Source organism: Glandiceps talaboti, chromosome 21 (genome assembly GCF_964340395.1).
Source record: "Glandiceps talaboti chromosome 21, keGlaTala1.1, whole genome shotgun sequence".
NCBI classification, from domain to species: Eukaryota; Metazoa; Hemichordata; class Enteropneusta; family Spengelidae; genus Glandiceps; species Glandiceps talaboti.
In genome coordinates, this window is record NC_135569.1 from 16,886,757 (window position 1) to 16,898,971 (window position 12,215).

General features: G+C 36.2%; 1 protein-coding gene across 1 annotated transcript in view; it reads right to left on the reverse strand.

Moving 5' to 3' along the window:
* The window catches only part of LOC144451312 (transmembrane emp24 domain-containing protein 6-like), a 17,263-nt gene extending 8,769 nt beyond the window's left edge, over positions 1-8,494 (reverse strand). The window contains exon 1 of the mRNA XM_078142115.1: positions 8,381-8,494. Within this exon, the coding sequence (XP_077998241.1) occupies positions 8,381-8,494 (114 nt within the window). The remainder of the gene's footprint in view (positions 1-8,380) is intronic.
* Between the last annotated feature and the right edge of the window lie 3,721 nt (positions 8,495-12,215).

Below are 12,215 nucleotides of genomic sequence, written 5' to 3' on the forward strand. Positions count from 1 at the left end.
AGTAAAGTTACTGATGTGTTAGAGTACTTTAGGAGGTCATACCTAGTGTACAATAGAAACTTGAATTTGAGTTCTGGTGTCGATACATGTAGTGTCTGAAATAGGAAGTATATCATCCCTTCTGACAATTCATACTGAAGAGACTAGAACAATTTAGATCAAGTTCTTTTTATAAACTATCCAATAGTATGAAGGTTACCATTACAAAACCTTCAAGTTCACTTTTGCTCCAAAGTGTAAGATAAGTGTAGCACGTCTGATTGTGAAACAGCCAAACACTTACATGGCATGTTCTGTAACTAGTGTTGTAGCTAGGTAATACATGTATTATATGTATAATGTTATGTATAGTTATGTTTGAACCCTTACATGAAGTAATATTTAAACCATTTATGAAAGAAACAGAGACAAGAAAAAATATATATATGTACCACAGGCTAACGAAACTGACTGGTCCCTGGTGTTTTTTCTAGCAGCAGTGGTCCATCTTTTTTTTTCCATCACCCTCTCATATCCGGATTTTTTTTTTCAAGCAAATCCATTTGGCATCTTTTTTCCCCCGAAATCTTCCAAGCCCTCCCCCCCCCCCCCCCCAGGATATCAAATGGTCCACCTCTTACCACGTGCAACATGCTGAGGAGTACTCCCTAGCCTGTTTCATATAAATACTTGTATTATGCGTATTGAATAATCTACGAATGGCATAACGCCATTACAAAATCGCCGCATATCATGTCATCATCTCGCATCGCAGTATTGCACATAGTCATCTCATGTTGTCATGTCGCATGTAGTCATCTCATGTAGTCATATCGCATGTAGTCATCTCATGTAGTCACATCGCATGTAGTCATCTCATGTAGTCACATCGCATATAGTCATATCGCATGTAGTCATCTCATGTAGTCACATCGCATGTAGTCATATCGCATGTAGTCACCTCATGTAGTCATATCGCATGTAGTCATCTCATGTAGTCATATCGCATATAGTCATTGCAGTATTGCATATAGTCATTGCAGTATTGCATATAGTCATTGCAGTATTGTATTTTCGAATATTGGCAGGCATTCTACGCTATAGTTGATACATGAACATGTGTGTGTAAATGACTTATTGCAATTATATTTTTTTCTGGTAAATTTCTGAATGTGGTAAATTCAATTTATTCCAATTCTTTAAGTTGTATCAAAACAAATAATGGATTGTCAAAAGCTTTTCCAGTCAAAAGAGGCATTAGGCAAGGAGATGGACTAAGCCCTCTACTGTTCAACATATACATAAATGACATTAAGAAGCAACTGGAAGAAACTAAAATTGATCCCCCAAGACTCTTGAATAATGATATACCCTGTCTGCTATATGCTGATGTTCTACTATTGTTATCAGAATCCAGTTCAGGTCTACAAAATGCCTTAAATGCTGTAGCAACGTACTGCAAAAAATGGCAACTGGATATTAACATAGCGAAATCAAAAACAATTGTTTTTAATAAAACAGGAAAAACCATGCAGAAACAAAAATTCTACCTGAACAATCTTGAACTTGCAAGAGTCTCATCATACACATATCTAGGCATAAAACTAAACACTACAGGTAAACTCAACAAGGCCCAGCAAGATCTAACCAACAGGGCATTGAAAGCATGTTTTAAATTAAAACAATATCTGTTCTCAGAAGGCCAGATACCAGTTAAATTATACCTGCAAATGTTTGATGCCACCATCAGACCAATACTACTGTACTGCAGTGAGGTCTGGGCTGGTGATGTTATCAACTCCACAACAAATTTAACAAATATTACAAACCCCAGTGAAAAAATGCATTACACGATTCTGTAAATTTCTACTCCAGGTTAGCCCCAAATCACACAATTTAGCATGTTTACTAGAACTAGGACGTAGCCCGCTAATTTTATTTGGCTTAATACAAGCAGTAAAGTATTGGATAAAAATTAAACAGAAACCAACAGATTCTCTTGTAAATGAAGCATTCAAACTGGGTATAGAAATGGAGAGGGTGGGGACACAAAACTGGGTAACAGGTATCAAGCAGATCTTAAAATTAATAAATATGGAGGGTGAATGGACAGAAATAGCTACAGAAGGTGATTCTAAATTAATTAATATAGTCAAAGAGAAACTAAAAGAACTGTATGACAGACAATCCATAGACATATTATACAATGATAACAAAGGACAAAACCATAAAAATAAACTCCATACGTATAGACAAATAAAAAAAGATACTACTTGTGAGAAATATTTAAGCATTATAAAAAATCCTCTCCATAGATCTGCTCTGACAAAACTAAGGATAAGTTCACACAAACTAAAAATAGAAACAGGTAGACACAATAAACAAGACATAGCCAGTAGAACATGCCCCATGTGCCAAACCAATGAAATTGAAGATGAGCAACACTTTATCTTAAACTGTAAAATGTTCACGGATGAAAGGAAATCAATATTAGCACACTTTAAAATATGGCCCCCAGATTTGTCAGACACAGAAAAATTCCTTAATATAATGAACAGTAAAAATGAGAATATAATTAAAGAAGTGGCTAAATACACATACACATGCTTCAAACTTAGAGAGCGGTACACTGTCAGCTGCCTCGAAAAAATAAATACATAAATATTTTAAACATGAGTCGTTTTTGACACCTGCTAAGGTGTATTTTCTTTGTTTTTCTCTGTATTGTTATTGTAAGGTTATTTTCCTTCTTTATTGTGAATAGATCTGATGTCCAGAGTTGGTTAAAGAAACAATAAAGAATTATTATTATATTATTATTATAAGAAGACTGATTGTATTGCATTTAGCACTGGGGATATTACAGGCAAAGCCAAGTTGCTTTGGTATGCCCTGTTTTTTTAGCACAACTAAACTTTAAGGTTCAGTAGTGCTATTGGCATGGAAAGGCATCAGTCTACCTGTGTGTGTGTGTGCGCGCGTGTGTGTGCGCGCGTGCATGTAATCATTTTAAACTAAAAAACATGACTGCCTTGGTATTTAGTGGGAACATTACTTTTTGGTGTCTAGTTGTGAAATTGTTAAAAGCAAAATGATTGCATCACAGGTGTATGATTTGGGTGAAAAAATATCATTTTTGGTTAAAAAACTTACAGGGGCACAGGCTGAGTTATTGGACACACTTTTTGTTGCCTACAAAGTGTTACATATTGTATTCTACTTACTGAAGCACAGTCACTCATTCGTTATTTGATACTGGTATAACTCAATCCTGGTATTTAGATATAATATATGAAAGATTTGATGATATAATTGTTGGTACGTATCAACAAATTTGAGGAAATCCCTGTCATTACATGAGTTGGATGGTTGGTAAAAAGTGACACATCACAGCTACATGAATCGTTGTAAACAGTAGTTTAGCCATGGTTTTATGTAAAGTATTTTGTATTACTAACCAAAGTAAAAAGTGTCTAAACTCAGCCTGTGCTCCTTTAAACTCAAAAACTACTAGACGACAGATTGACCTGTAATTTGGTGGGAACATTCTTATGGGTGTATAGATTAAGATTTGTTCATAACATGGTGATTCCATCAGTAATAGTCAAATTGGGGGTAATAATGTGAATTTTGATTAAAAATGTATATCTCAAAAAGTACTTTGCCAATGAGACCGTAATTTGGTGAGATGTTTCTAGAAGTATTCTGCAGATAATTGTTTTTTTTAGCCTGCATATTTTGTTCAAAACATTTTGATGCAAATGGCCATGGCAATCATGACCATGTCCTTAGGGACCGGTCAGTTTCTCCAGCCTGGGGGGGGGGGGGGGGGGGGGGGGGTTGGGGGGGGGCGGTGGATTCTTAAATCGGGCCGACAAAAAGTCACTGACCCCCCCCCCCCCCCCTATCTGTAAAACCAAAAACAGGCTGACCCCCCCCCCCCTATCATTTAATTCTAAAACATGATGACCCCCCCCCCCCCCCATATATAATATTCACATGACAGGTATTTTTTTTATCGTGACTCAGTGTGGACTGCTTGACTGTCTTGCATCTACTTTATAAGATCCCGGGTTAGCACTATCATATTTATAATTATTGACTACTTATACACAGGGTAAATATATTCGAAAAGGAGTTTAATAGCATCTTGGCAGTGAAAGGTAGAAAATCTCTTGAAGGGAATATGTACATCTCTTATGGGGGTCCTAGGGGGTCTCCCCCTAGAAGCCCAGGAGGTTTTTAACTCTGAAAAGTCAGACATTTTCAGAAAATAATTTCCAAGCTTTAAGACAGCACCAACATGTAAAATGCAACTACATAAGGTTGAAATATTTTTGAAATATAGTTTGATAGGGTCTTGACAGTAAGAGGTAGGGGGAAGATCTTGAGACTAGGATGTGCACACCTCATGTGGGGGGGGGGTCCTAGGGGGTCTCCCCCTAGAAGCCCTGGACTTTTTAAATTTTTTTTCAATTTTGAGACTATTCAGACCCTTTCAGACAATAATTTCCAAGCCTTACAAGACAACACCAACATGTTAAAAGCAACTACATGTACATGTACATAGGGTTGAAATACTTTTGAAATATACTTTGATAGCATCTTGACAGTAAGAGGGGAAGAGCTAATTGAGACTGGGATATGTCCACCTCATGTGGGGGGTCTGAGGGGGGTCTCCCTCTAGAAACCCTGGAGGATTTTTACTCTTAAAGCCAATATTTAGGCTATTCAGACCCTTTCAAGCAATAATTTAATCCATGCTTTACAAGACAGCAAGTATCAGAAACTATTCTTTAAAACTTACACTAAGGGTTGAAATATGTTCTTAAAAAGTTTAAATGGCATCATTATATACATGTAGTAAAGGTCAGCACATCTATAATGGTAGTATCATTGGTAGGGGAGATTTGGAGTTTAAGGCAATTTTAGACTATCTTGGCAAACGTTTCAGATCTTGAAAAGACAATATCATATCAAATTAGAATAGGGTGAAAATATTTAAGAAAAGTTTAATACCATTATGACAGTAAAAAGATTGTTGGTGCATCTGATTGTTGGTTGAATGTATGAGTGACCTCTGGGGGTGAGGGAGTCCTTGGGGTTTTCCCCCTGGCAGATCTGGAGTTTTTGCTTGAGTAAAGGCAATGTTTAGGTTATTCATAACCTTTGAGGTAATATTTCCAAGCTTCGAAAAGCTAACGTAAAACGTTTTTAAATGAGTTTCTCATATCACATAAAATGGACATGTAACATTAGTATATAGGAGCATTAATATTGCATGTATAATAAAGTCACCGGTATGTTAGAGAACTTTAGGTGGTCATACCTAGTGTATAATAGTAACTGGAATCTGATGAGATGTGGTGATTTGTAGTGTCAATAGCATGACGAGTAGAACAATTTAGATTAACTTCATTTATAAACTATCTATGAAAATTACTATTACGAAACCTTCAAGTTCACTTTTGCCCCAAACTGCAATATAAGCGAAACATTGATTGTGAAACAGCCAAGCATTTACATGACATGTTCTGTAACTAGTGTGGTAGGTAGGTAATACCGGTACATGTATATGAATATGTATAGTTAGGTTTGAACTAATAAGTAATGTTAAAGAATTCATGTAAGAAACAGGGACAAGAACAAATATTGACATGTACCACATTTCAGACAAGGCTATCCCATGCCATTGTAGAAAGGATTTTTTTTCTTCCATCACAATCTAAAACACAATGACCCCCCCCCCCCCCATCCACAATTTTCAAAACAGCATGACCCCCCCCCCCCCTACTGCCAATTTCAAAAACAGGGTAACCCCCCCCTACCAATCCACCCCCCCCCCCCCAGGCTGAAGAAACTGACCGGTCCCTTAGCAACAACAAAATGCCAGTATATTTTGCTAAAATAATCTCAGCAACTGGTAGGGAAGTGAGTAATTGTTTGAAATATGTATGCAGATATCCCTAGCAACCATGGCACACCCATAGCAACCACTAAATGATCATGTATATTGCAAAGACAACAACAGGGTTGGACAGGCAACTGGATAATCATTCAGCAAATGAACACAGCCTAGCATGGATCAGCATGTGGATCAACATTTTTTTATATGTATACAGTTGTGCTGAAACGCCATTGGCACTGTTTTTTTATACATAAACATGCAGAGACACACTTTACAACCCAAACTAACAACACCAGAGCTATAGGCACACCACACACAGCCAGGTGATTACCTAATCACATTAACATTTAGAATCATGTGGCTTGAATATCCTCTGACTGCATTTTTCGACAATATCCACTGAGGTTTACTGATATATATCTTAACAGACAATACAGAAATGATATTTGTCACTAATATGCCTACTTAGACTATATGTTTTAGACAAATTCATAGCACCAGTACTGTATGTTGATTAGTTTGTGTGATAATAAAGCTTATAGTAATTAAATGTACAATGTCAAATAGAGTGTGGCACAGTCACAGAAATGAATATAAGCACTCCATAATACTGCTCCTAATATGCTAGCTTGCTTGCTTGCTTAAAAATAACCTGAAACCGTGCATGTAATGTAAAAAAAGTCTACTTTATGTTCCTCATTGGAATACCAGGTAAAGGTAGTGTCGCCATTGTTCTAGTGCAGCTCCGCTCTTTTGGAACAAATATCCACTTGAACTACCTGGAACTTCATCTTTTCTCAAGAGTACATTCTACATTTTAATCCCAACTGTTGACCTTCACAGAACACTATATAGACACTATATAAATATGTTGATAAAGTGATTTACATAATCAGGATTTTCCTACAAACATGTTCTTCCTTTTTAGCTAATTGTAATTTGAAATAGGAAAATGTGTGGGTTAGTGCATACCTAGAGTAAGTTGTTTGTTTCTCTTTTCCTTTCAGGTGGAAGAAGAGGGAAAGTGACTCTTAATGACATACTACAGTTTGTTACTGGAGCAGAAGAAGAACCAGTTCTCGGCTTTAGCCTGTCTCCTTCACTGGAATTTATAACTAGCACCATTTTGCCAACTGCAAATACATGTATAAATAAGCTTACTCTACCTCAACCAACTGCTGGGCACCAGTAACTGCCAGCTTCTCAAATGTACAATCTATATGATATGGCTTTTTCAAACAAATTTTTTGGTGTAATGTAAGTTGGAATTGTAGTAACAATGATCCGTTCAGTGGATTTACACCTAATTAAATCCTGTGGGGATTTTTTTGGGAGGGTCTCCACTCAGAGGAAGCTGAGTGGAGCTGTATGTAGGGCTAGGTTGATTCTCCATCTATGCATCAACATTTTAGCACATCCGAACTGGGGTTTAGCCTATAGGGGAATGTCCAGATTTTACTTCCACATGGAGGCCAGAGGATTTTCCATTTTCCTGGTGTATAACAGTTACCCTAACATGTGCAACTACTTTAGAAATACATATGATTTTCGTGTATCTTGTCATAGACCCAGTTGGTGGAGGGTCTATGATCTAGTGTAGATCATGATAAAAAAACTAAGATGATTAGGCTGCATTCACAAATAATTGGCAGGGGGGGGGGGGGTTCGGAGGAATTGAGGGGGGGGGACTTGAAAATTTGGAGGACGGTGGAGGGGTGGGGGACTTGAAAATTTTTGGAGGGTTGGGGGGGGACCTAAAAATATTTTTCACATTATAATAATGATGATGAAAACACATTTTGAGATACCCAATGTCTTTTTAACAACTTAAGTGTGTGTTGAGTTGTTTATCTCGCCCATTGTTGATCACAACTATTAAACCAACTGTAAAATGAGCACAGGAAGAGACTGCACAATATAGATAGCCCAAAATCACTGCAAAATGAGTATGACATAGTCTATGGACAATTTCAAAGCATTGCACTATTTAGCATACTCGGCATCGGCTGATGGCATGTTGAACTGTCCTGAAGTGAATTTTAATCTATTAAATAAACGTTTTGAACTATCTTGAACTGCTAACATAAATAAATAGATAAATAAATAAATAACAATGACACATAAAACTCTTCCAAAAAACATGTATATAAAATCCTTTATGATTTCAGGCAGAAAGTACTTGTGACATTTCTTACAATTTATATTTGTAAAATGAATGTAAACCGGTGAATAAAAAATGTATAAATATAAATAATTTTTGTAAAAATTAAATAGTTTAATCGTTTAAAAGTTAAATTTGCACCATCCCTTAATTATTTGTTATCCATTTGTACCTGATTGATTACTGAAAGTTTTGAGCAAAGGACATCAAGCTCTGCATCTGAAGGCACATTTTGATAAATGTGAAATGAGTATAAATAGACTGTCAGGCTGTCACTGATATTTGGTTGGTGGTGGTGGATCAACAGGTTTGATACTAATACAAATACATACCGGGTAGTTACCAATAAGATTGTTGTTGAGACCCTTCATGGGGCTAATAACCACACGGACTAATAGTCTTTGCAAATTAGGCTCATCTAAAATGTCTAGAGATGCAGAGCTCATTGTGTAGTACTATTGGGTGAAACTTTCTCCTATCCAAAAAATAAAACAATGCAATATGTGAAATTTTAAAATATATGAAAAAAACAAGGCAATATTTAAAATAACCCCTCAGCAACATGAATGTGTCTAGTCTCTACAACCATCTACTGCACTTCTGTCCATTTTGTCACTCTCAATAGCTTACTCCTCATTCTCATAACTTGGTAAGGAGTGGAGCTATTGTCAAACTAAAAGTGAAAGAACTTTGTAAATATTTAGCAAAACACAACATTCCCATAGCACCAGGAAAGATAAAAGCTGACAAGATAGAAGCTACCGGTATATTAGATCCCACTTCTACCACCGACAGAACATAAGTGATTCTTCAACCAGCTCTGATACTGACAGTTATTCTGACAGTGACAATGATTCACCTGACTCAGATATAGTGGAAAGGGAGTTTGGGTCACCTGAAGTCAGTGAGAGTGAAATTTATATGTATACAAGATCAGGCCGGAGAGCAACAACATGGAAGACCAGAAGAATTGATGAATAACGTTGTACAAAAGTTAATTACAAAAGAATTGTTGCAAACTGAAACATTATATACAATAATGGCCACCATTTTACCTGTTATTTCCATGGATCTGCATCATAGCTACCATGGTGTGTATTTATTTGCTTGGAATACATACAAGACTGTCAGTGTTTGGCTTAAAGGACAGCAGTCCCTCACCAAACTGGAGGGCTAAATAAGCTCTCCGATAGCTATCCGATAGCTCTCAAAACTGAATTTTGGTGAAAAATAAGCTTTCGATAGCTATCACAGCTATTGAAGGCTAAGCTGAACAGTCATTGATGGCTAAGTGAACAAGATGTGAAGGCTAACCCAAACCTTCATAGCTATCACAGCCATTGACTGGTAGACTGTGAAGGCTAAGTCAGAGGGCTAAGGTAAAAATTAAGCCTCCAATAGCTATCACAGCTATTGAAGGCTCATTGAGAAAGATGTGAAGGCTAAACCCCCCTTATCCTTCGAAGCTATCACAGCCTTCGATGGGTAAGGTAACAAGTTGTGAAGGCTAAAACAGGCATCCACATAATAGCTATCAGAAATATTAACAGCCATATGTGAGCAAAGTAAAAAGCAAGCCATCGACAGAGGCATGAAGAAACATTGACTGATATAAAGCTCTGGATAGAACTTGAAGGTGCGAGTTGTTGGCACTTAAAGTGCAATTACCAATTTGTACAAAAGTTCAGCCTTGTCAATATGACAGTAAAGAAGTTATTATTAATAATTACCAACAGAATTTGAATTTTAAACCCATGTATTTTCATAAATTGGACTAATGAGTTGCGATTCATCTAGTGTAATGTAAGTGTTTCTCAAAAAAATAAAAAAAATAAAAAAGGAACTACAAGCTATACCCTCCCGCCTATAAAAAATCTTATAATCTTAAAAAAATGTTAAAAAATAAAAATAAAATGGAACAAGTTAAAATAAAATGTTAAAAAATAAAAATAAAATGAAACTACAAGCTACCCCCCCCCCCCAACGCCTGTAAAACAATCTTCTAGTCTTAAAAAAATAAAATAAAATAAAATAAAAATGGAACTACAAGGTACCCCCCCCAACGCCTGTAAAACAATCTTCTAGTCTTAAAAAAATAAAATAAAATAAAATAAAAATAAAATGGAACTACAAGGTACCCCCCCTCCCCCCCCCCCCCCCCCTTTTGAGCAATCTTCTAGAGTCTCAGCATTTTGCCATGGACTAGAAGTAGAAGCTTGAAGACATTCATGCGTTTCGCTTGATCAGTGTTGCTTTTGCTTGATCACTGCGCTCATAAAACCAAATTATTCGCAACAGGCATCATTTTAATACGGTGTAAGTTCTCCTTGAAGGCTGTCATTATAATGAACATGCGTACGGTGGATGAGCAGAGGAGTTTACATTTAACAAACAACCAAACTGGTCATTGACCGTTAACATTATGTAACATGTGTAAAGAGAGGGATCGAAGTTTGGTTGACCAAAGTAGATCTCTTAGGAAATGACATGCCTATAGCAGCAACCTTAAAATGTGAATTCCCTGTCAAGTAACTCGATAACAGCGGGAAATACGTGTTTATTTCTGAATTTTACGACGGGATTGTGGTGTTCCACTCGCCAAAGTGACCAAGTAAGTAATATTTACTCAGTATTGCATGCCTTGTGCAGTCGAGAAATCCATGATTAACTGCTTTATTTTTTTCTTAGCCTTAATGTAGAATTACTTTGTCACTGTCTAAATTTACTGAACCTTTTCTGAGATTTCCTTACACCGATTGCCATGAACAGCACAGTAGATCCTAGCTCTTGAAATATGCACTCTGAGAACTCCAACACATGGACTGAGATGTGTCAAATATGGCAGTGAATGCATACTTTTTCTGTATTTTATTTACTTATCTTTGTATGCTTTACCATGCTCGCTAAAGCATGATGTTACGCAATAAAGATTGATTGATTGTAATACTTTAAGTTTTTACACTCTTTATGGAACGGTGTTACGATGGCCTATGTAATATTTTTTGTGCAATATTAGTTGTGTTTTCTCTAAGCTTAGAATAGAATAGAACAATCAATTATAGTCTGACATGTATGAAAGTAACACTTCATTGTAGAAGACACTGAACAAATTGTATGTCGAGTTGTAACTGGCACTATAATTTTGTCTGTTTATCTCCACAGGGTACAAAGTCCATGAGACCACTTGTGATTCTAACAGAACACCCTGTTGAGTATAGTGATGTAAAAGTTAGTTCTGTTGGTCTGTTCGATGCAGAAAATAATGCTGCTAAAGCTAAGGATTATCTTGGTGAGTTGATTTCAATAATAACTTGTGTGGTCACCATACATGAGTGGGACAAATAACACATTTGTAAGTGACTGATGAATTTCTAACAAAGTGTTAATCTTGCTGCATCATAGCAAAATAATTCTTGATAAACAGTGAACATTAAACAAGTAGAGATGGGTGGGGTGGGGGGTTGAGTATGAAATTCTTTGAATCTTCTCCTTTTACATGTTATATGTAAACAATGTGAATGATTTAACATTAAGAGTTGATTTTTTGAGCAAATTACTTCAATGCCAACTCCTCATTTAGGTGCTGAAAGTTGGAGTGTATAACCACAATCTTGGTGTGTATTGTGAAATTAACGGTTTCTAGATGACAAGTTCTATGTTTAACCTCAAATTTAAACATGAATCCTCCTTTATTATGGAAGAATTCTGGGAGAGTCTGTGTTGACACATTAAGATGTGATTTAAAAAGTGTATTACTGCCTGATGTTTCATATATCTTGCATGTATTTTCAATATATTTCAGGATCGCTCATGAATTCTGTTCTTGGCCTTGTTTTTACAAGGCAAGAACTAATGAATAGCTGTGGTGTCAGGGTTTAAGGAGAGGCAAGGAGCGGCACAACTTACCTGTCCTAGATGTTCATAATATTGATACAGTCAGAGGTATGTTATATTTATATATATATTTATATAAAATTATGATAGGTAATTTCTAATAATATTGCAAATCTTGTATCTGTGAACTGATCTTGTTACAATATATTTTTTCGAAATGAACAATTATTTCCTAAATGTACCACATACAATTCATGAAATTAAAACAGCAAAAGTGGAATGTATTTGGTGTAGTTGTACAAGAAAATGTACCACAAAATTACTCCATGTGCC